The 24,892-nt window shown below is 54.5% G+C and overlaps 1 protein-coding gene across 1 annotated transcript; it reads left to right on the top strand.

The window, feature by feature from the left end:
* The first annotated feature begins 727 nt into the window (after positions 1–727).
* Positions 728–24,458, top strand: KLHL22 (kelch like family member 22). Its single transcript, XM_079717197.1, has 6 exons — positions 728–969; positions 6,255–6,420; positions 8,742–9,460; positions 13,758–13,950; positions 21,557–21,790; positions 23,840–24,458. The coding sequence occupies exons 1-6, from the start codon at positions 743–745 to the stop codon at positions 24,203–24,205; spliced, it is 1,905 nt and encodes a 634-aa protein (XP_079573323.1). The 5' UTR covers positions 728–742; the 3' UTR covers positions 24,206–24,458.
* The last annotated feature ends 434 nt before the right edge of the window (positions 24,459–24,892 follow it).

Here is a 24,892-nt window from a genome sequence, read left to right on the forward strand (position 1 = left end):
CATGGGGTTTCTGAGGTTCCTGTTCAAATCAGTTTGCATTTTTTTGAACATATTGACTCAATTATTAGAAGTTAAGCTTGAATTTAAAAGACGATGCAGACAATCTTGAATGTACCAAATTTACTTGAAGTTACAGTGCTTGACTCAAAATCTCGGTAAAAGAAGGTAGGGCCTGGAACCCTCCCCTGTACCACCACCTAGGCCTGTTGTCTTTTTTATGCATCCATTCCTGTTGTGGGGGGGGACCCAGTGTTCTTTCCCAATAGAAGAGAGGAAGAGCCCTTGAGAACCTGGTCTGTGCTGGTGCTTTGTGTTCGTCCTTTAGGAAATTTGAGAATGCCCCGAGGGGCTGGGTGCTTGTAGTCCCCTTTTCTCAGCTGAGGGGCTTGACACTCAGGTTCACCACACTGAGTCCACCGTGGGTCTGGGTTTCCTGCCTGGGTCGGTCTGTCTCTAGAACCCTTTTGTTTCATGGCGATGCTGAAGCAGATAAAATGGAAAGGAGAATCTTGGCAATGAAGGGACACAGGTCAGGAGGAAGAAGGCCCCAGGTTTGGACAGCAGTGGGAGGGGAGAGGGAATTAGAGGTTTGAGACCACGGGGAAAGCACAGGTGAGCAGGAGGGAGGGACCCGAGCAGCTGGCCAGCCCTGCACAGCCGGGGCTGCCTCCCAGGCTCATTCCTTGCCCCTGTGTCTTGGCAGCTGACAGCCGCGGTGCTGAGGTTGGGAGCGGTGGTCAGGATGGCGGAGGAGCAGGAGTTCGCCCAGCTCTGCAAGTTGCCGGCACAGCCCTCCCACCCGCACTGTGTCAGCAACACCTACCGGAGCGCACAGCACTCTCAGGCGCTGCTCCGGGGGCTGCTGGCTTTGCGGAACAGCGGCATCCTCTTTGACGTGGTCCTGGTGGTGGAGGGGAGGCACATCGAGGCCCATCGCATCCTACTGGCTGCGTCCTGCGATTACTTCAGGTGAGTCTGCATAGTAAGGTAGCAGGGATGCTGGCTCCACCAGGTGGACGCCTTGGCACCCCGGGCTTCTCCCGCTTCTCGCTGTGCAGGCAGAGGGGGTTCAGGGTCTGTTTTTCTCTCAGCTGCCCCATCTCTGGGGCATGTGCTCCCTTTTTTTTTCTTTTAAAGGCGGTATGCTTGGCTTTACTTATAATATTGTATTTTCTAGAATGAATTTTCTACTATAAGTACAGTATCTTGGTGTGAAACAGATTTTCTTTCTACTTTACTCTGGCTTCCCATCATCTCATTTAAAAAAATTTCAAACCTATGGAAACGTTGAAAAGAATAGTATCACAAACACCTGGACACCAGTTGTTACCATTTTGCCGCATTTGCTTTCACTGCCTTTGTAACACATGCCTTTTTAAAAAGACATTACGATGCTTTATGCCTTAGACTTTTCAGCCCCACCCAGTGTTCTTGTAAAACCGTCAGGAAGCCCATACGGGCCCAGGCACCTCTGTGGGGGCCGAGGCAGGTGGTCAGTACCATATGCATGTCGTCCACACAGCTACGTGATGTGGAGTCACTCCGTTTGCACCCTCACCTGGCCATCCACCTCTTGCTCTCACCTCCTCATCCCTTGGGCCTCGGCCTCCCACCCTCCCTGTGGGTTCTGTGTCCCCTGAGTTTCTCATGACCTCCTATGTGACGCCAGCCCAGCCCTGAGCACGTTGGGCAGAGCTGGTGCCACCATCCCACTTGAGACCTGAGACCCTCTATTCTGTCTCCCATTCTGTTTGGTTCTTTTGTCTTCAAGGCTCATTTGTAGTTCTCATCTTTTTTTTTTTTTTTGCGGTACGCGGGCCTCACTGCCGCGGCCTCTCCCGCTGCGGAGCACAGGCTCCGGACGCGCAGGCCCAACGGCCACGGCTCACGGGCCCAGCTGCTCTGCGGCACGCGGGATCCTCCCGGACCCGGGCACGAACCCGTGCCCCCCGCATCGGCAGGCAGACCCCCAACCACTGCACCACCAGGGAAGCCCTAGTTCTCATCTTTTAACTTCAGGAACTAATGAGCAAAATATTTCTTTATGGTTAAGTGCTTCCTGTTCTCCAGAAGGAGTTTATGGAGAGGGTGACCCCGTGGTTAGTGGTGCCTTAGAGCAAACATGTCCAGGGACAACAGTGTCCCTTCAGTTCATGGGGATTCAGCTTTTACAAGCCTTGAGAAGACAGGGCAGTGGGCAGGGCAGAGTTGTGGGAGGCCTCAGGGCCCAGAAGTTCAAGCACTGGAGTCCTCCTGGCTTAGGGCCTCCTGGACACACTGTCAAAGCCCTTCAGGTGGAGCTCCTCTCCCCACGCAGGCCATCCTGTCACTGTCACAGTCACGGTCATCTTCCTAAAGGACAGTTACTGGCGCCACCTCTCCCTTCTTGGTGGAAACCTCCTGTGTCTCCCCACATCCTCCAGGAGCTATTCCTGGCCCTTTGGAGCCACTTCCAGTGGGCCTGTCCTGGGAGGTGTTCCCCTCTCAGGCCCGGTCACTGTGCAGGATGACACCCCCTCCCACTGGGACCAGGGAGAACCCAGACTCATCTCTGGTATGTGCATATGAAATGATGATTCCCAAGCTTTAGCGGGTTTATTTCCTTATTATTCATTTCAGTTATTGACTCAGGTTGAAATGATGAAGGGTTTTTCCCAGTGAGGCTGGTGAAGATATCTGATGTGGGCAGGGGTGGAGGGAAGGGCTTTGGAGGGCAGTGGGCCCATGGCTAGGCCCTGTAGGGGACGCCCTGTGGGGTGTCTGCCAGGTGCTGAGCGGTGTCCAGCCAACACATGGAAAGCTGTAGTTCCTTATGAATCAGAGTGTGTGAAATGCTCAGTGAGACCTGGGCACGTGGAGCAGTAGACCCCCGCCTGCTGGGCATTGTTTGTGGAAGGACAGTTGGTTCCGTGTTAGGAAACCTCTCTTCCAGTGCCAGGCCCTAATCAGCCTGAGGCGACCTGGTGTGTGGCCATCTACAGACAGGTCAGCAGGCATGTGGTCACATCCAGCATCCACTGCCACAGCTGAAACGCTGCTGGAGTAGGAAATCGTGGAAAGCACCACTTTATCCCTGCCCTCCCACCTCAGCCTTGTGGTAACCATTTATAAACGTTCCTTATCATCCACGCTGTTTTCCCTTGCAAATCCTAGTTCATAATACTCAAACCGCAAAGCTCTGATACACAAAGTTGTTTTGTTTTTGTTCTAATGTGTTGCTAAAACTTGTCAAGTGTCCTCTGGAAGTCTCCCGGAGCTGGTTTTTCTTATTTATTTATTTATTTATTTATTCATTCATTCATTCATTCATGCTTGCATGCATGCATGCTGTGCCGGATCTTAGTTGTGGCATGCGGGATCTTAGTTGCGGCACATGGGATCTAGTTCCCTAACCAGGGCTCGAACCCGGGCTCCCTGCATTGGGAGCGTGGAGTCTCACCCACTGGACCACCAGGGAAGTCCCTCCTGGAGCTCTTTTGTTTGTGGATAGCTGTCCAATCTGTCCAGTCGTTGATCTTTGAGGGGGGAGGCAGAAGTTGGATTCTCCTACTTTTTAAAAGACTAAGTCTGGCAGAAATTCATTAAACCACGAAACCCGCCCTGAACTGATATGAGGGTACTTTTATATGTGTCCTACTTAGCATGGGTCTTTGTACATTTTGGTTTGGAAATATTGAGGTGTTTGGATTTGATTCAGACCCTATGGGGGGCAGCGTGACATCATACGTGGCACAGATAAGGGTTTCTTCAGGTGAAACGTTCTGAATTCTGAAACACACCTGACCTCAAAGGTTTGGAAGAGGGGTTGGGGGCTGGTACAAGCTGGCACAGGAAATGTTCTCCCCACCTCATATCCGAGGCAGCTTATTAGCACCTTGTAACATCTGATTATGACATCCTGGCAGTAGAGGTGGCCCGGGTTCTCTTTGTGGTCTGTGCTATCTGTGCCCGCCTGCTGGGGACTTGGTGAACATCCTTTAAAAAAAAAAAAAAAAAACCCTATAGAATTTACCATCTTAACTATTTTTAAGTGTACAGATCAGTAGTGTTCTTTTTTTTTTTAATAAATTTATTTATTTATTTGTTTGTTTGTTTTTGGTTGTGCTGGGTCGTTGTTGCTGCTTGCAGGCTTTCTCTAGTTGCAGTGAGTGGGGGCTCCTCTTTGTGGCGGTGCGCGGGCTTCTTGTTGCTGTGGCTTCTCTTGCTGCAGAGCACGGGCTCTAGATGCGCGGGCTTCAGTAATTGTGGCACACGGGCTTTAGAGTGCAGGCTCAGTAGTTGTGACTCGTGGGCTTAGTTGCTCCGTGGCATGTGGGATCTTCCCGGACCAGGGCTCAAACCCGTGTCCCCTGCATTGGCAGGCGGATTCTTAACTACTGCGCCACCAGAGAATTCCCTGGATCGCACTCTGTAATTCTGTTTTTCATTTTTTGAGGAACCCCATACTGTTCACAGCAGCTGCACTAATTTACATGCCCACCACCGATGCACAGAGGTTCCAGTTTCTTTAAATTGACAAGACAGAATCTAACAGAAAATGGGCAAAGCATCTGGACTGTTTGGAAAAGAATATAGAAACAGCTGTTAAACCTGTCAAGAGAGCCTCTGTCCCATTGTTTACAAGATTTCTCCCTCACCTCCTGGCAGTTGGAGCGGCGTCTTCCTCTGGTTCTGAGGGTGTGGGGGGCAGGCTCCCCGCACACTGGTGGCGCTACCTGACAGGCTGTGGGCAGTCCCATCCAAGTGCGTGTGTATGAAACTCTTTGACCCAGCAGTTGCTCTCCTGAAATTAATCCTGGCGTTCATATGAGCAACAGCTCGTGGGCGCAAAGCCATCCACTGGGAGAAATAACAAGAGATTAGAAGTAACCCAGGTGGACCCCGGCAGGAACGGTTAAATCAGTTGTGATCGCCTTTACAGAGAGGGGCAGCGCTGTGTGTACGGATGATCGGGGCTGTTTCCGAGGTGTCCTGTGAAGTCGAAACCAGGTGGGGATTAAGGCGTGGGCACTGCCTCTGGGGATAGTGCCACCCTTGGAGGGGGGCTGGTGACCAGAGCACCCTTTCATGTAATTTAGGTCTTGAGAGAGAGAGAGAGAGAGAAGGAGGGAGAGGGAGAGAGAGTATGTGTGCGTGTGTGTGAGTGTGTGTGATATAAAATGTAACAATAGCCACTCTGTCATCTCCGTGTTGCTGTCATATTTCAGCCCAGATTCCTCCCCTGACTGCCAGCCTCCTCCCTCCAGACACCTAACTGACACCCCTGCTGGGATGTCCTGGGGCACCCACAGTGTTGGAGCCACAGTGGGACTCCCACTGCCCTCTCTCACTCCGGTCCCGCCAAGTCCCTTCCTGCCCAGCCTGGGTTCCTCCTGTGCTCTCCTGGGTTCCCTCCATTGCTTGTTCTCTCCTCTCGGCCCCAGGGTGGTCTCTACTCCAGCTCCCCAGTCGTGTGGCCTCCCCAGCCCTGCAGGAGCCTCCCTGCCTCTGCTCCAGCCTCTCCACTCTGGCCAAGGAGCCCAAGATCTGAAGTTCCTCTGCTCAGGCCTGTGTACGACTCGCTGACAGCACCTCAGTTGCCTTGATTTTGGTCCAGACCCTACCCTGCCCCGGGGGTAGCAGGACCTGGCCCAGGCTCACCTCCTGCCTCTTCCTCCTCGCCCTGCCTGCCTGCCTGCCTGCCTGCAAGCTCTTCCTGGCCCTGGGCGCCTGCCACCTCCACTTCCTCATCGTGGGCCCTTCTGCCATCACTCTCCACCCACTCTTCTCCCGCGCTGGGCACTCCTCCGTCAGATGCCCTGTTGTGGTCCTTAACAGTGATTCCACCACCGGAAGTGCCCTGTGTCTTCGTGTCTGTCCTCTGGCATTAACTCCATGCACGTAGGGATCCTGCCGCTTCACTTCACTGTTGTCGCATTGGCTCTGTGCACGGTTCCTGGCGTTTAGTGGCTGCTGGGTACGGAGCTGCTGAGCAGAGGACTTTTACTATTTGTTTCCCATTCATTTATCCTTTCACCGCGTGCCCTGGGCTGCGGCTGTGGCCCAGGAATTGCACGGGTGGATGCAGCAGAAAGCACGCTGGACGTGGTCCTGCCCGCAGAGACTCACGTGCGGCTCCTGGGGCACATTAGATGGAGGTTTCCAGAACAGCTGCCAAGCTTGGTCAGGAGCTGTGGGCGCTTCTGGGTGTCCCTCCTCTGCGGCCTGGCATCCTAATGGGTGTAACCCTGCCATCTCCTTTCTTCCCTTTGCAGAGGCATGTTTGCTGGGGGGCTGAAGGAGATGGAGCAGGAAGAAGTCCTGATCCACGGCGTGTCCTACAACGCCATGTGCCAAATCCTGCATTTCATTTACACGTCCGAGCTGGAACTCAGCCTGAGCAACGTCCAGGAGACGCTGGTCGCCGCCTGCCAGCTTCAGGTGAGGCTCCTGGTCTGAGGCAGGCAGAGCCAGGCCCAGATGGGTCCCGGGTGCCCGCCAGGCAGTGGTGTGAGGGTGGGTGGTGAGCCCTTTGCTCTCGAGAGTGTTGGCAGGCTCCTCGTTTGGCTCAGAAGACAGCTTTTCCCTCGTGTCCTGAAACTGGAACGGAGTCTTATGCAGAGTTCCTTATCCTGACGTTTTATGAGGTCAGAGCACGTCTGGGGCAGTAGGAAAAGCAGCCTATTTGGGGGTGTCTGGAGGCTTCCTGCATGGCGGGGCCCTAGTAGCCCTGTGCCTTTACCCTCAGTGGTGGGTGGGCAGGTGGAGCTGAGCCAGGGCGGCCTTCACGCAGAAGTTCCCTCTTTTACTCAGAGAGCTCCTCTGTCCCCATGTCCTGTCCCCTCATTGCTGCTCTGGGGACCACACTTACCTCCAGTAGCCAGCCGCCCCCAGAACCTCTCCCCCGGTGCTTGCTGTCGGCATCACCCCCCCCTCCCCAGCACACTGCACACTGCCTTGCTCCCTGCACCGTGTATCCCACGGCCACTCTTCCAGCACCAGGCTCTCCTCTGTGTCCACCTTCGTCCTCTGGGTCCATGTCTGGACGAGTCATCCTTGTAAATGTGACCGTGTTCTCTGTTTCCCTGCCCTCGCCTCTGTCCCGGCCTCCTTCTCTCCGTTTCTTCCTCCCAGCTGGACTTTGCCTTCTGCTGCATCTGTCGCGCACACCAACACCAAACCACCTCCCCAAACCCACCCCTCTCCCTCTGCCACCCGCTGGCTCAGAGACCTGCTGCCTCCCCTCAGACCTCAGGGCAGAGCCATGGCTGGTGCTTGGGGCAGCCCAGCTTGGTTTTGTTTTATTTTTAACATACCGGGCTTCTATGCAATGTTGTTGTTTTTTTTTTTTTGCGGTACGCGGGCCTCTTACTGTTGTGGCCTCTCCCGTTGCGGAGCACAGGCTCCGGACGCGCAGGCTCAGCGGCCATGGCTCACGGGCCCAGCCGCTCCGTGGCATGTGGGATCTTCCCAGACCGGGGCACAAACCCGTGTCCCCTGCATCGGCAGGCGGACTCTCAACCACTGCGCCACCAGGGAAGCCCCGGCAGGCGGATTCTTAACCATAGTGCCACCAGGGAAGCCCCGCAATGTTGTGTTTAAAGCAAGTTTTACTTGGCATAACAGTTTGGAGCCCACAGGCCCACCAGGTCATGTTTGTTCATGTAGCCAGTGGCTGTTGGTGGCCTGTCCCCCATGTGCTGTGCCCTTTGTGGTATCCCCAGGGACGTGGATCTGAGTGTTGGTGAGACCGTATCCACTGGGTCACCCCGAGCAAATGAGTTCCCTTCTCTGGGCCTCTCGTGGGCCTCCTACACGGGGCAGGCCGGGCGATTCCTTGGTGAGATTCCCTGCCAGAGGTCCCTGCGCTGAGACAAGGATGAGGGACCTTGACCTTGCCAGGGAGGGCAAGACAGTCCCTGGTTCTCAGGAGCTGCTCCTCAGGCCCACTCAGGGCTATCAGCCCTCACCTTCCACCCAGAGCCTGGTGCTCAGCTCTTGGTCTCTGAGAGGTCAGAGGTAATATTTTAGGCAGAAGAGGCCAAGCAGAAGCACCTGCTTGGGAGGAAATGGATGGTCGAGTGAAGACCCTCAGGACCTAAGGAAGCAGCACTATGGGGACGTTCCTGGTGGGGGGACACACGCCTGGCACTTCGCAGGTTTCCATTCAGCCTTCAGCATGTCACCTGGCAAGCACCAAATGTCTAGAACCAGAAAAAATAAAAAGACTTTAAACATTTATTAATAAGCTTCAAATTCCAGCAGCATTAGTCTACATGTAATGAATTTGTTGATGGTGCTGGATAAGAGAGGGATTCCCATTTTGAGAAATTTTAAAATCCAGTTTTCCTGCAGAACTTAGCAGCCCCTGAGCAGCCTTCCCGGGCCCTTGCCTTGCCTCCTGGGTTCTTTGGTTACCTAATCGCAGGGTGTCCTCGCCCCGCGGCATGGTGGCTGTCCTGCTGCTTCCACTTCTTTGGAGATCCCGTGCTTTTGATTCAAAAGGCAGCTGGTGTGTGTCGGGGTCCGCCCTGTGTCAGGTGGTTCCTCGCCACGTCATCCCTGTTTTACAGACGAGGAGGCTGAGGCTCAGAGACCACCTCCAAGCCCAGACTTAAGCCCTGAAATGCTGTGAGCCCCGGGCGTGTCCAGTGTGGCGGGGAGTAGGGCCGGCGGAGCCTGTGAGCCCCACCCACGCCTCTGCGCTAGGTCCCGCACCCAGACGCTTTGCCTGGGCTTGAATGTGTGTGTTCTGTTCACAGATCCCCGAGATCATCCACTTTTGCTGTGACTTCCTCACGCCCTGGGTGGATGAGGACAACATCCTTGACGTCTACCGGCTGGCCGAGCTCTTTGACCTGAGCCGCCTGACCGAGCAGCTGGACGCCTACATCCTCAAGAACTTTGTGGCCTTCTCGCGGACTGACAAGTACCGCCAGCTGCCCCTGGAGAAGGTCTATGCCCTCCTGAGCAGCAACCGCCTGGAGGTGTCCTGCGAGACGGAGGTGTATGAGGGCGCCCTGCTCTACCACTACCCTCCAGAGCAGGTGCAGGCTGACCGGCTGCCGCTGCATGAGCCGCCCAAGCTCCTGGAGACCGTGCGCTTCCCCCTCATGGAAGCCGAGGTCCTGCAGCGGCTGCACGACAAGCTGGACCCCAGCCCCCTAAGGGACACGGTGGCTGAAGCCCTCATGTACCACCGGAACGAGAGCCTGCAGCCCAGCCTGCAGGGCCCACAAACCGAGCTGCGCTCGGACTTCCAGTGTGTCGTGGGCTTCGGGGGCATCCACTCCACGCCGTCCACTGTCCTCAGCGACCAGGCCAAGTACCTGAACCCGCTGCTGGGGGAGTGGAAGCACTTCACTGCCTCCCTGGCGCCCCGCATGTCCAACCAGGGCATCGCCGTGCTCAACAACTTCGTGTACCTGATTGGAGGGGACAACAATGTCCAGGGCTTCCGCGCTGAGTCCCGATGCTGGAGGTAGGGGCCCTCAGCCGGGCGGCTGCCCAGAGGGTGGCTTCTGCCAGGCACGTGCCATTGGCCAGCACTGTCAGCCTTTTGAACAGGTCTGCACCCGTTCTGTGGGCACAGGTTGATGGGAAGAACATGGACGGCGGTGAGATGAGGAAGGGGGCCCGTGATGTCTCCTCCCGCTCTTGTCCCCCCTCCTCAGAAACCCCCTCACCCCTCAGCACACCCCACCATCTTGTGGCTGAGGGGCTGGGAGGGGGTGTTGGCAGCAGGAAGGAGGGGACCATGGCCACCTTGCCTCTCTCTGCTCTCACACCCCTGGTCCCGGCTTCCCCTCGCCTATCCACTTAGCTCTGCTCTCGTAACCGCACAGGCTCCTGGTGGAGGGTGGCTTCCTGTCGCCCTGCTCCCCTGAGTGCACAGTCCTCAGCCTGGGGGGCAGGGAAGGCCCACAGGCAATGCTGAACCTCAGACCAAATCCCCCCCACCCCCCACCCCCCAGGCCCTGTCATCAGCCATGTGCTGGGTGTGAGGCCCCAGGGGAGGCCATGGTTTCTGTCAGTCTGCGAGGCTGGGATCCCACAAATCCATTTCGTTGGTCAGAGCAAGGGAAGTGGGGCAAATCTCCACGGCCTCCACTTCCAAGAGGTTTCCAGGGCCCCCTCCCCTGTTCTTTGGTTTGATCTTAGGGTCTGGTGCCTGGGGGAAGTTTCTGCCCCCCACAAGCTGAAAGATGGCACTGCAGAGAGAGAGGGGTTGCCAGCTGTTTCTGGCAGCGGTGAGCTGAAGCCAACTGCGTTCCTGTTCCTGCTCCGTCTTGGGGGTGGGGTCAGGCCTGGCCATGCCCCTTGGATGGGAGCCTGGGGACCCCAAGCCAAGAGGAGACCCCCGTCCGTCAACCTCTGCTCTCCCCACCCCAGGAAGTGATCACTTTTGTCAGACTGGTGAGACCCAGAGCTTGGCAGCTCTTTGTGGTCAAACGGGAGGGGGCCCAGTTCAGAAGGGAGGAAACCATGCCTTCATCGTCTCCCTGACCTGATGTGTCCTCGGGGGGTGTGGGGGTGGTGGCAGTCCCAGGTTCAGGCCTCCCTCCTGCCAGGCCTCGAAGGGCTGCCACTTCCAGCTGGAGGGCCAAGGCCAGATCTTCAAAGCAGACTCTCCAGAGTCTGTCCTGTCATGAGCTGCTGACATCTGTCTCTCAAACCCGGTCTGTTTCCCTTTTGTGAACATGTGCTGTGAGACCCACCAGAACTCTGGAAGGTGCTGGTGTCAGCCTCCGTGATTGACAACCACAGCCTCAGACTCCAGTCGGAGGTTGGGTCACTGTTGGAGGCGGGGTCAGGGAGACCTGCCGGGCAGGCTGCGGAGCGGCTGGTGAGCTGTGGGGAGACCCCGGGGTCTCATCTCTACAGAGTGAAAGTTTCATTCATCTCCTGGTGGACTCTTCACACTGCCAGGTAGATCTTAATTTGAGTTAAGAGTCTGGTTCTCTGCCCTTTCCTCTCAGTTCACCGCCCTTAGAATCTACAGGCTGTCAGAATATAAGAAAACAAGATTTTGCAGTAAATTAGCATTACCGTTTTGAGGAGTTAGGGACTTAACAGGTTGTAGCGTGTGAAAAGGTAGCTCTGTCGGAGCACGTTGCCTCTGAGCTGTGACACTTCTCTTTTCTTTCCTTGATTGCGTCTGTGTCGCCCACATGGCTAGGGCACCTTCCCACAGCTGCAGCTCTGCACCCCTACCCGGTGGTGGCCAGTCCATGTTGCCAGATGCCCCGACCCTACATAGAGTGATAACTTGTTTTTGTCCTTAGGCATTTTCATGGCTATTAATATTTTAGAGTATGTTTCAAAAAATGTTTCTAACTGTAATGGACTTAATCAATAATCATGGGAAGGCTTAAGTCATGGAAACACGTGAGAGCAATCACTAAGTTTAATAAGGCCTCAGAACATTCTCATGCCAACCCTAGGTTTTGCCTCTGAGTTTGCAGTAGGATGGTCCAGAGTCAGCATTAAAGTGACTGAAGGATTTGAATCCTTATATGCAATAGTTTAGTTTATTTCTATTAGGTAAAAAAGATTACTTGAGGACTTACTCTGACAAAGTGGAAAATTAAACCAATAAAGAGGAAAATGTGGGATACAGAACATGGTGGAGAGATAAGAAATCAGCAAAACTGTGGTTATGTCTGAATTATTGATGTGTGGTGTCTGTATGTATGTGTTTGTGTATGTGTGTGTGTTTCCTTAACTGACACCGCAAATCCAGATGAACCCAGCCCAGGGAGCTGTGAGGGCAGGAGGCCAGAGGAAGCATCTGGAGGGACTCGTCTCCCTGGTGAAAATGGGGCAGAAGAGACGCATGTGAAATGTGAGCAAGCCTTGTGCACAGAAAGGCTGTGGGAGGCGCCTTCCTGCCCTGGGCTGCCTGGCCCAGCTGGACCTCCACTTGGCAGGGCCCGGTCACTCGTTCTCAGGCGCCCTCCCGGCCCTGCTCTCTCCTTCTGTCACTTCTCCCCGGCACCTGTCCTTATGTGGAGACTTGGCTACTCTGCTCCCTTTGGCCTGTTTCCCAACCTACAGTGGAAAGGGGGGCCCTGGGTGCCAGCGCCAAGAGCCATGGCTGGTCCACGTTGGGGGCAGTGATGTTTGTTGAGTGAGTCCACCACTGGTGACCTCGCCCCTCCTTCCATTCCCTGAGCGGACAGTGTGTGATCTGCCCTGAGCCAGGTGCGCCACCAGGTCTGGGAAGACAGACATGGACCACGGTCCTTTAAGGAACCCTTGTCACATGACTTGACCCTCGTGATCCCTCATGGTAGCTTTTCTAGGCAGGCAGCATAACCCCGTTGGGTGTGGAGCTGAGTGAACGTCGGGACAGTAAAACTGATGGCCAGATGTGCCCAGACCTGGGTCTGTGTGGCCCAGGTGCCTGTCCTCTCTCTCCCTTCGGCCCGTTTCTTGTATTCTTGGCTGGCAGGGAGGGGCTGCGGCGGGAAGAAGCGGCTGTTGAGTGCACTTAACTTGTTTTGGGGGTGAAAGCTGAAATGGGGGCATCTGGCACAGGCCAAAGAAAACTGTCTGCTTCAGAGCTGGTCTTATGGTGGAGAAATAAACACTTATCAGAGAGAGGCTGTAAGTGTGCAGGGGCCATGCATGGAGTGAGGGGGCTCCAGAGGCTGGCCTTAGCTGCCAGTGCCGGAGTTGGGGGCCGGGTTGGCGGGGAGCCAGGGGAAGGGTGGACGCAGTCGGGGAGGAGTGGGCTTGGGGCCTCGGGCTCGCGGGCCCTGGCCCTCGAGGCTCTGTGGTCACCTGTGTCCACTCAAACAGCACACTGGCCTCATGCCCAGCAGGGTGCCTGGGGCCTGGAGAGATGGGGCAGGGGGCCAGCCTGGGGCAGGGGCTGAGTCTGGGCTTTGAAGGGCCTCAGTTGCTGGGCTCGGGCATGTGAGGATTTGGGTGTGAGTGGGGGCTTGGCTGGTGAGCGAGGGGTGGGATGTAGGGAGCCCGGGGGTCCACGTGGGACCGGTGAGCAGCCGGCTGGAGGTGGCAACAGGCATTAGCAGTGTGAGAAGAGAACGTGGGGTGGCTGTGGGCTGTCCTGGAGTGGCCGAGAAGACCCAGCTGAAAAGTGAAGCCCTCTGGAGGCAGGAGAGGGCAGGGCTGGGGGGAGGAGCAGCTCCATTCTGGGGGCATAGAGGAAGCTGTCGCATGGGGATTAGACTCTTTTACGAAGGTTGATGGGGTGAGGTGAAGGCAGGGAGCTGCGTCCCCTTGAAAGGGGCGTGGAGGTGGCCCGATGTCAGGAGAGCGAGCTTTGGTGATGGTGCTGGGCTCAGCAGAGGTGGGCTTCTCTCCCCTCCCCTCTTCGTGGGCGTCTGTCCTGGAATCCCGCTGGGGAGGGCAGGAACTGCACACAGGAGATGCACAGGCAGTGGGGGGCGGGGGTCAGGTGGGCTGTGATGGGAGCCTGGCGACCAGCCTGAGGGAGTGCTGGCTGGAGGCCTGGAGGCTGTTGTGCCCAGTCGTCCAGTCGAGAGGCCGTAATTGGGGGTGTTCCTGATTGAGAGCTGGGCTATGGGGATTTTGAGGTGAGACAGGTGAGATCGAGGTGGCTGTAGGAACAGCCATTGGGCAGCTTGGGGTGGACAGTGGAGGGTCTAGAAACCACCGTGAGGTCACACCTGGAGGGCCTGGCGCTGTGGGCGGAAACCCAGGAGGCTCCGGGCCCCACCCTCCAGGCTGAGGGAGGGGGTGCTGGGGGAGGGGGTGCTCGGTGACATGCTGTCCTCTGTCCCCACAAGGTACGACCCGAGGCACAACCGATGGTTCCAGATTCAGTCGCTACAGCAGGAGCACGCCGACCTGTGCGTGTGCGTCGTGGGCAAGTACATCTACGCAGTGGCCGGCCGTGACTACCACAATGACCTGACCACTGTGGAACGCTACGACCCTGCCACCAACTCCTGGGCCTACGTGGCCCCGCTCAAGAGGGAGGTAAGGGGCTTCCCTGGTGGCGCAGTGGTTGAGAGTCCGCCTGCCGATGCAGGGGACACGGGTTCGTGCCCCGGTTTGGGAAGATCCCACATGCCGCGGAGCGGCTGGGTCTGTGCGCCATGGCCGCTGAGCCTGCGCATCCGGAGCCTGTGCTCCGCAACGAGAGAGGCCACAGCAGTGAGAAGCCCGCGTACCACAAAAAAAAAAAAAAAAAAAAAAAAAAGGGAGGTAAGGAAACCCCTCCCATGGGACCCTTCTTCGGCCGCATTGCTTCCTGGGCTGTGCGGAGGGAGTGGGAGGCACGGCCAGGGAAACCGGCCGATGATCAGAGCCCTCTTCCCTCCTTGGACTGTGCCCTAAGATTGGGGTGGGGGACTCCTGAGATTGAGCCAGCCGCCTCAGGAGAGACCCCCTTCCCCAGAATTCCACCCCCATCTGGGTCTCGCCACCTTGGCCCCGGGTAGCTGCTTTAACCCTGCAGTCAAATGTGGACAGAAGTCTTTCCCTTCTCTTCCTCAGCACGGCTGAGATGAGCTGGAACAAGTCCAGAGATGTTGTCAAACCTGAGGGATGCGAGAGGCAGGGCCCAGCGGCCTCAGACCTCCCCCCCCAACCCCCCACCAAGGACGGGGCCTTCAAGAAGCCAGAAACACTTTAGAAGTTTTATATATATATATATATATATTTTTTTTTTTTTTTTTTTTTTTTTTATGGTACACGGCCTCTCACTGTTGGTGGCCTCTCCCGTTGCGGAGCACAGGCTCCGGACGCGCAGGCTCAGCGGCCATGGCTCACGGGCCCGGCCGCTCCACGGCATGTGGGATCTTCCCGGACCAGAGCACGAACCTGTGTCCCCTGCATCGGCAGGCGGACTCCCAACCGCTGCGCCACCAGGGAAGCCCTAGAAGTTATATTTTACATGTTTTTTTTTTTTAATCATGTGTTTCCTACACAATACTTTGGTTTGTTCCAGCTTGAAGATGTGAAAAATACGTCCATTGTGCAAAAGTGATGCTTTAAGGGGGGTACCTCTCTCACCTTATGGGCTTGCAGTGCTGAGACCCTGGCCCCCAAACCAGACATTAGACCCCAGGGCAAGAGGTGGCCTTGCTGGTCCCTGCTGCACCTCGGGTCCCAGTGCCTGTGAGCACCACTGGGCACCCTGACTCCCCCAGAGGAGAGGATGGCTCTCCTCCGGGCTCCACTGCACTGGCTCCGAGGCCTTGGCAGGAGCTACTGCCTCCCTGACCCTCTTTCCTCCCCTCCCCTCCCCATCTCTCCCCTCCTTACCTTTCACCCTTTCCCGAGCCCCAGGGCCTTAGACTCCAACTTCGGGAGCCCAGAGGTCTCCCTGATGGGCCCAGCTCCTCTCCACAGTCCGCGAGGCTCCAAGGAAGGCCAGGGGCTCCCACTGCAGTTATTCCCAGGCAGGGAAAGCCAGCCTTCCCCCTGCTCCTTGGCCTTTTTGGGGAGGAAGCCCCTCTGGAGGGCACTCCCTGCCAGTTCAGGAGAAGAGGACAGGTTTTTCTTGGGAGAGACCAGGGGTCCTTGAGACCTAGTGGGCGGTGGTGGACCCTGAGCTCTGTCCTGGAGGGGAGTGGGGGAGGGGCTCCAGAGGCTCTTTGGACAGCGGGGAGGCTGCACTTCTCAGCCTAGCCACAGAGGGGCAGCCTCGGCCTTCAGCCAGCTTCTCCCTGGTGTCCAGGTTCCTAACTTCCTTCATCCATTCGTTCCTTCAGCAGCTATTTATTAAGCACCTTCTGGATACCAAGTCCTGGGGATCCAGTGGTGATAAAAAGTGACCAGGGTCCTCCCATGGTGTTTGCAACTTAGTGGGAGAGACCACTCTCAACCACTGAACAGATGAGTAAAGGACCTTGAGGGCCGAGCTGAGCGGTGCTTAAGGAGGGGCTCCGGCAGGATGGACCTCGCTGGACTGTTTGGGGAGGGTCCGTCTGAGGAGATGTCAGTGAGACCAGGTCCACGGAAGACAGGCAGCCATTGGGAGAGGCAGGAAGGACCTTCCAGGCCGGGAGGAAGAGGGGAAGCATGGGGAGTACATGTGAAGAGAGGGTGTTAGGGGAGTAGGGCCAGGGCACTTGGGTGATGTGGACAGAGGTGAGGATGGTGTGGGCTGTGGTGGAGGCTATGGGGGACGAGGGAGACAGGCAGATCCGACCTGTCACTTGGAGGTAAACTGACCAGACTTGCTGATGGGTTAGGAATGAGAGGCCATGGAGACTCCCAGGCCACCCGTGTGAGCAGCTGGGTGGTGACTAGGCTGCTCCCCCAGAGCACAGGTGGGCTCGGGAGTGAACAGGAAAGGAGGGGCTCCATGTGGAAAGTGACAAACATGAGATGCTGGGGACATCCGGTTGGAAGCCAGGCTCGGGGATGTCAGCCTAGAGATGGAGATGGGCGGTGCTAGCCATAGGTGGGGTGATAAGCTCAGGAGCAGGGGCAGTGCCAGGCCAGAGGAGGAGCAGAGAGGCAGGGGGGCCATGGGTCTGGAGACGTGGGTGTGCAGCCACTGCAGAGGCCTTGAGGGTGTCTGCAGGGCCTGTAGTGGGGTGGGCCCTCCCCCTTCCTCCCTCCCTCCCTCCCTCCCACCTGTCTCTCAGGGTCCCACCCACGTGGCATCCTTAGGAACTGGTCACTGATGTGCCCCCAGTGGACTGAGAGCTCCCTGCCCCAGCAGCGGGCAGAGTCCTCCAGTCAGAGGTTCTCTTCTGCACGGCCCAGACCTGAGCGTGGCCATCCCATGCTTTTGGAGGAGAGGAAGGAGGTCTCGGCAGAAGCCCTTCCCTGCTCACTTAAAAACCTTCCCAGAGAACTCGCACCTTCAGAAAGGTAGAGTAGATATATCCTTCTTGGTTCCTCCTGCTCAGTACAACACAGAACTCTGGACGTTATGTGTAAAACAAACTCAGAACACTCAAAAAGGTTGAAAGAAGATGGCAGACCAGCTAGGGATCTGGTGACCTGAGGATACCTTGATCTGAATGAAAATGAAAAGACAACATGTCAGGACTTCCCTAGTGGTCTAGTGGTTAAAAATCCACCTTCCAGTGCAAGGGACTCGGGTTTGATCCCTCGTCGGGGAACTAAGATCCCACATGCCACGGGGCAACTAATCCCATGCACCACAACTAGAGAAAAGCCTGGGCGCCGCAACGAAAGATCCCACATGCCACAACGAAGATCTTGCATGCTGCAACTGAGACCCAATGCAGGGCTTCCCTGGTGGCACCGTGGTTAAGAATCTGCCTGCCAATGCAGGGACATGGGTTTGAGCCCTAGTCTGGAAAGATCTCACATGCTGCGGAGCAACTAAGCCCATGCGCCACAACCACTGAGCCCACGTGCCACAACTACTGAAGCCCATGCTCCGCAACAAGAGAAGCCATCACAGTGAGAAGCCCGCACACCACAACAAAGAGTAGCCCCTGCTCACCACAACTAGAGAAAGCCCATGCTCAGCAACAAAGACCCAACGCAGACAAAAAAAAAAAAGACCCAATGTAGCCAAATAAGTAAATATTTTTTTTTTTAAAGAAAAGACAACATGTCAAATTTTGTGGCACCCCAGCTAAAGCTGTGCTGAGAGGGAAATTTGTAGCACTAAAAGCATACATTAAGGAAGGAAAAAAAAATCTTAAATCAGTAATCTAAGCTCCTCCCTCAAGAATCTAGAAAAAAAAATAAGAGCAGAATGAAACCCAAAGCAAGTAGAAGTAAAGAAATAATAAACACCAGAGCAGGAATCAATGAAATTAAAAGCAGAAAAACAGAGGAAGTCAGTGAAACAACTGGGTCTTCCACAAGATCAATAAAATTGACAAACTTCTAGGAAGCCCGACAAAGAAGAAAAAGAAGACAATTAAAAATATCAAGAATGAAACGGGAGCATTACTGCAAACCCTGCTGACGTCAAAAGGATAATAAGGGGATACTGTGAACAACTCTACATGTGTAAATTCGACAACTTAGATGAAATGGACCAGTTCCTCAAAAAACACAACCTACTACGACTCGCACAAGACTAAGTAGAATTTGAATAGGCCTATACTTGTTAAGGAAATGATTTGCAGGCCTAGATAGTTTAATTGGAGAATTTTACCAAGCAGTTAAAGAAAAGTTAATACCAATTCTGCATGATTTTTTTCCCAGAAAATAGAAGAGGGGGAATACTTCCCAGTTCATCTTCTGAAGTTAATATTACCCTGATACCAAAACCAGATAAAACAGTCCCCCCGCAAAAGAACAAGTCTGTCATAGATACACATATATATGAATGTTCTTAACTAAATATTAGCAAATAGAAGCTCCTCTCCCCACAAAAGAAATTCATGACCAAAGGCTGGTTCCATATTTGAAATTCAGTGTAATTCACCATATTAAAAACCACATGATCATATCAGAGCAGAAATAGCATCTTATAATATTTTGCATCTATTCATGATCAAACTCTCACAAAGTAACAATAGAAAAAAATAACAGAAGAATTACCTCGACATGATGAGGAGCATCTACAAAACTCCCACCACTACGTTATACTTACTGGTGAGGACTGAATGGAATGCTTTCTCCTAAGGTAAGGAACAGGGCAGAGATGTCTGATCTCACCAGTCTTATCACCGTCCTGGAGGGTGTAGCCTGTGAAATAAGGCAAGAAAAGAAACGCACGCAGATTGAAAAGGAAGAAATAAAACTGACTCTACAGATGACAAAATAGTCAAAAAATCTAAATGTACCCCCCCAAATTCTTGCATTAATAAGTGAGTTTAGCAAGATTGCAGGATATGATATAAATATATAAAAACCAACTATTTTTGTATACTAGTAATGAACATGTTGACACTGAAATTAAAAATACAACACCATTTACAATTGCTCAGAAATGAAATGCTTAGGTATAAATCCAACAAAACATTTTTAGGATTTATATGCTGAAAAGTATAGGTGCTGATGAAAGAAATAAAAGAAGATGTAAGTAAATGGAGAAACATATCATGTTTATGGATTCCAAGACTCAAAGATGTCCATTCTTCCCAAATTGATATATGGTATACAGCACAATTCCTATGAAAATCCCAGCAAGAGTTTTTTTAGATGTAGGTGAGATTCTGGAATTTATATGGAAAAGCAAAGGATCTAGAATACTTAAAGTAACTTCCAAGAAGAATAAAGTGGGAAGACTCCATCTACCTGGTTTTAAGACTTACTACGTATATACTTGATACAGTAATTATGACTGTGGTATTGGCAGAGGGATAGACCCGGAGATCAGTGGCACAGAATGAGAACTCAGAAATAGGCCCACAGAAACATGCCCAGCTGAGTTTTGACAAAGATGCAAAAGCAGTTGAATGGAGGAAGGATTACCTTTCCACAAGTGGTACTGGGGCAAGTGGACATCTATAGGCAAGAAAATGGACATTGACCCAAGTCTCACACCTTACACAAAAGTTGACTCAGAATGGTGCATGGACTTATGTAAAATACAAAACTCCACAGCATTTAGAGAAAGTAGAAGAAAATATTCGGGGTCTGGGGCTAGGCAGTGAGCACTTAGACTTGACCCCCAGAGCATGACCCATAAAGAGAAAGAATGATAAACTGGACTTCATCAAAATTGCAGACCTTTGCCCTGCAAAAGTCCCTGTTAGGAGGATGAGAGGAGGCTGCAGCATGAGAGAAAATGTTTGCAAACCAGTACCTGGGAGACGACTGGGATCTAATATGTGTAAAGAACCCTCAAAACTCATTGGGAAACACACACACGGGGACCCGCTGGAAAGAAGGCAGAAGACGGGAGGAGACGCTTCAATGGGGAGGATGTAGACGTGCAGTTAGGGGATGCAGACTGGACGCCACAGCGGGGAGACCGCCTGTCGAGCGGCTGAAATGGTAAATGAGACAGTACTAGGTGCAGTTAACTTCCAACTGCCATGTGACCCAGCAGTCGCCATCCTGGACATTTACCCCAGAGAAACAAAAACTTCTCTGAACACAGATACTTACAGCAGATTTATTGGTAACAGCCAGAAACTGGAGACCAGTCAGATGTCCTTCCACGGGCAAGAGGCTCACCAAACAGGCAGGTACACAGTGCAGAGCATCACTTGGAGTCAGAGAGGAACTCTGGGTCTGCACAGCGACATGGGCAACCTGTCACGGAGGTGACATACCACATGATCCCATTCAAGCCGCACTCTGGAAACAACAATGTGGGGAGCAGGTGGTGGTTGCCAGGGACTGGGGGGTGGGGAGTGGATGTGACTGTAAGAGGGAGACAGAAATGTCCTGTGTCTTGATGGAGCCAACGTCAGCACCCAGGCTGTGATGTTGTGCTGAGGCCCACAAGCTCTTCCCCCGGGGAGTCAGGGTGAAGGATGTGGGGTGGTTGTATTTCTTACAATTACATATGGATCTACACTTACCTCAAGCTGAAAACTTTAGTTAAAAAAAAACACCTCCCCAGATGCCCACCATTGGTGGGAGAAGACCTAGCCCCATGGTGTGTTTCCTGCCCACTGCTCTGTCCCCTGCCCTTTGCCCCATCCACCTCTCCAGCCCCTTGCTGTGCTACCCACAGCCTGGGTGTCAGTGACTGGCCCTGTAACACAGGCCCTGGGGCTTCCCGGGCAGGACATCTCTGCCAGCAGAGCACATGGGCACAGCAGGAGGCCCTTGTGGGCTGTAAGAGGGGGGCCTGGAGGCAGTGGGGCCCGCTGGGCAGAGAGGCTGTGCCTCCCGGGTGCAGTGGAAAGCAGGGGTGAGGTTGAGAACCAAAATCCAAAGTAGCGGGTGAGTTTTCTCCCATAACTAAAGACTGCTCTTTGATTTTGTATCTCACTTTTGTGCTCACCAGGTCATATCATTTGTTATTTGCAAACAAGCAGATTTATTTATTTATTTATTTATTTATTTATTTATTTTTGGCTGCATTGGGTCTTCTTCGTTCCTGTGTGCAGCCTTTCTCTAGTTGAGGCGAGCTGGGGCTAGTCTTCATTGTAGTGTGTGGGCTTCTCATTGCGGTGGCTCCTCTTGTTGCGGAGCGCAGGCTCTAGGCGTGCAGGCTTCAGTTGTTGTGGCGTGTGGGTTCAGTAGTTGGGGCTCATGGGCTCTAGAGCGCAGGCTCAGTAGTTGTGGTGCACAGGCTTAGTTGCTCTGCGGCATGTGGGATCTTCCTGAACCAGGGCTCGAACTCGTGTCCCCTGCATTGGCAGGCAGATTCTTAACCACTGTGCCCCCAGGGAAGCCCCAGACAAGCAGATGTTGAAAGTGGAGTCAGGGGTGGGGAAAAGGTGGAGGCGACCAAGGGCCTCACTGAAGACAAGGCTTTGATTTCCTTTGGGTCCCCGTGCAGCTGTCACCTTTAGGGCAGGGGAAAGACAGAGATTCTGTTCTTCCTCTTGTAGAAGCCCAGCATCACCTCAGGGCCCTGAATCATCTTCCACTGGGAAGAGGTCGGGTGGGGGACAAGGATGGTGTGCCCAGCGAAGATCCAGTCAGACGGTGAGGAGGAAGTCGGCAGGGCCGCACACACACACGCGCACACACGTGCATGCACACGCACACCCCCGGTTCTCCCGGCCCACAGGTGTACGCCCACGCGGGTGCCACACTGGATGGGAAGATGTACATCACGTGCGGCCGCCGGGGGGAGGACTACCTGAAGGAGACCCACTGCTACGACCCGGGCAGCGACACCTGGCACACGCTGGCTGATGGGCCAGTGCGGCGGGCCTGGCATGGCATGGCCACCCTCCTGGACAAGCTGTACGTGGTCGGGGGCAGCAACAACGACGCGGGCTACAGGAGGGACGTGCACCAGGTGAGTGGTGGGGTGCCCACCTTCTGCTTGTCACCGATAAAAATTGCCATGTGGGGGGTTTTCCCTTGTAACAGACTATTTTTTAGAGCAGTTTTAGGCTCACAGCCAAGTTGAGCAGGAAGATTTCCCGTGTGCCCCTGGCCCTCACACACCACGGCCTCCCCAGGCTCAGCATCCACCAGAGGGTGTCATTGTTATAACCGATGACCCTACACTGGCCTGGGGTCACTCCTGGTGATGCACATTCTGTGGCTTTAGACAGATGGCATGTATCCACCATTAGAGGATAATACGGAAGAGTTTCACTTGTCATTATTATTAAAAACTTTAATTACATAAAGTTAATATAACCACATTGCAGAGCTTTGAAAAAATGGAGAATGGTGAAGAAAAACTCCCATAACCTGGCCCTGTGCTACTAGCTTCAGCCCTCCTACCTGTGCGTGGTGTCCACTTAATTGTACTCAAAGAGCATCATCCCATTTGGCTTCTGGCTCAAGTTTGTTGTGGGCGTGTCTTCTAGTTTGATGACCACCCCACCCCCACCCCACCCAGTGGCTGTGCAGAGTTCCATCAAACTGGTGACGTTTGGGTTGGTCAAGTTGTGGCTATTCCAGGTAACATTTCAAGTAATATTTGCTTTATAGAGCTTTTGGGTATTTTGGGGTATTTCCTGAAGTGAGAGCAGTGGTTCTCTAAGTGTGGTCCCCAGGCCAGCAGCACCCACATCACATGAGAACTCATAAGAAATGCAGATTCTCTGGCCCCTCTCAGACCCACTGAGTTGGAAGTTCCTGGGTGGGATCCTCCAGTGTTGAGAACCATTGGGCTCTAGCATTTTCGTTTTCTATTGCAGCCGGGACAAATCACCACGAATTTAGCCACTTAAATCAACACAAGTGTGTTACACGTCTATGGCTCTTACCAGACGACAATCCAGGGGTCTTTCCTTTGTGGGGCCTGGGGAGGATCCACGTCCTGCTCACCTAGGGTGTCAGTGGAGTTCAGTTCCCTGTGGTTGTAGGACTCGGGTCCCGATTCCTTGGCTGCTGTGGGCTGAAGTCCTTCTCGGCTTCTAAAAGACTCCACGTCCCCCAGGTCAGGCCCCTTCCTCTTCTAAGCCAGCAGTGGCAGCTTCCCCTCCCTTTTCAGCCCCCATCAGAGCTTCCCTTCTGTTTCCAAGGGCTTGTGTGACTAGGTGGGTCCCCCGAAAATCCAGGATAAACTCCCATCTCCATGTCCCCACCCTAATGCGTCTGTAGGGTCCTTCTTGCCATGTAAAGTAATACAAGTCCCAGAGATCTGGGCACAGGCTCCTTTGAAGGCCATTCCTCCTCCTGCGGCTGGAGAACTGGAGGGGATCATCATTGAGTCAGAGGGTAGTGTCCGAGTAGCTCTTGATAATTTTGCACGTTGCTGTGCTGGCTGGTCAGACAGGTGCACAGCAGGACAGCTTCACCACGCCTCCACCAGCCCCGGGCTTGTGTCTTTTCTTCCCCAGTGGCTGCTGGTTAACAGCTGACAATTTGTCCCTGACATTTTATTTTGCATTTCTTGGATTACTGGTAGGCTGAACATTTTCCCATGTATTTGTTTACTGTTTGGAGTAATTTTGAAGAGATTTTTTTTTTTTTTTTTTGGCTGCACTGCATGGCTTGTGGGATCTTAGTCCCCTGACCAGGGATCAAACCCAGGCCCCAGCAGTGAAAGCACCGAGTCCTAACCACTGGACTGCCAGGGATCCCCCAAGAGAATGTTGATGGTCATCATGAGTTAGCAAGCACCTGTTTCCTTATTTTATCTGCACCTCCCCCATTGCTGGGTGTGCGCGGGGTCTGAGTCTTCAGCTTCAGTGGTGGAGGGGAGTGAGCTGGCACCCCCAGGCCAACTGGGAGACACCCACACGCCTGGGGCCACAGGCTGGCTGAGGGGCCAGGATAGGGGACAGAGCGTCAGCCTGGCCCGAGCCCTTCCTCCGGGGGGTGCGTTTGCCCACAGCCCCACTGCGTCCCTCAGCCTCATATGTGAGCCTGGGGCCTTGCCTTGCAGGTGGCCTGCTACAGCTGCAAGTCCGGGCAGTGGTCATCCGTCTGCCCGCTCCCAGCAGGGCACGGTGAGCCCGGCATCGCCGTGCTAGACAACAGGATCTACGTGCTGGGTGGCCGCTCACACAATCGGGGCAGCCGCACTGGCTATGTGCACATCTATGACGTGGAGAAGGACTGCTGGGAGGAGGGCCCGCAGCTGGACAACTCCATCTCGGGCCTGGCGGCCTGCGTGCTCACCCTGCCGCGGTCCCTGCTCCTTGAGCCGCCCCGTGGGACGCCTGACCGCAGCCAGGCCGACCCGGACTTCGCCTCTGAGGTGATGAGCGTGTCTGACTGGGAGGAGTTCGACAACTCCAGTGAGGACTAGGGTCCCAGGCCAGGTGGGGGGTGTGGGGGGGTGTAGCTCCCACACTTTGACCTGGAGCACTTGACCCCAGGCTAACAGCGGCCTTCCCTCCCGCCACCTCCCATTGGCAGGTATTTTTGGGGCCCTGCAGACCTGTGGCTGTGGATCACCCCACAGTGGGAAACCTTCGGGAAGGGCTCGGTCCCCTGAAGTTCACCGGGCTCTCTCCTCAGCGGGGATGGGCTGTGCCGCCACCAGCTGTCCTGGCCTCCCTGCTCCCTGGTTCTGGTCCCTACTGGGCCGAGAGGGTGCCCTTCTCCCAAGGGACCTGGGGACTGGCCCCTGGTGAGGGGGCCAGGGCACATCTTGTCCCTCTCGTCGGCAGGGAGGGGGCGGGCTGAGCCCATCGCCTGCCTAGCAGCTCCTGGGGCTGGAGGGGGAGAGAGATCCATCAGGTTGCCTGAGGCTGATTCTGTGATAAAATGATGCCCTGTAGCTGGGCTTTTCGGCCCCCATGTTGTTGATAAATGAAATAAATCATCTTACACGAGGTGTGCATCGCTTTCCTTTGGCCACGGCCTCACTTCCTTTCACAGCCTGTCCAAGGCTGCAGCCCTGGAATCTTGGTTTCTGGGGGGCAGAGCTGTTGGGGGTGATGGGAGGCCGAGAGCCCACCCCCAGGCTAGAAGGGTGTCACCAGGATGCCCG

This window comes from Hyperoodon ampullatus, assembly GCF_949752795.1.
Source record: "Hyperoodon ampullatus genome assembly, chromosome: 13".
In the NCBI taxonomy this organism is placed as follows: domain Eukaryota; kingdom Metazoa; phylum Chordata; class Mammalia; order Artiodactyla; family Ziphiidae; genus Hyperoodon; species Hyperoodon ampullatus.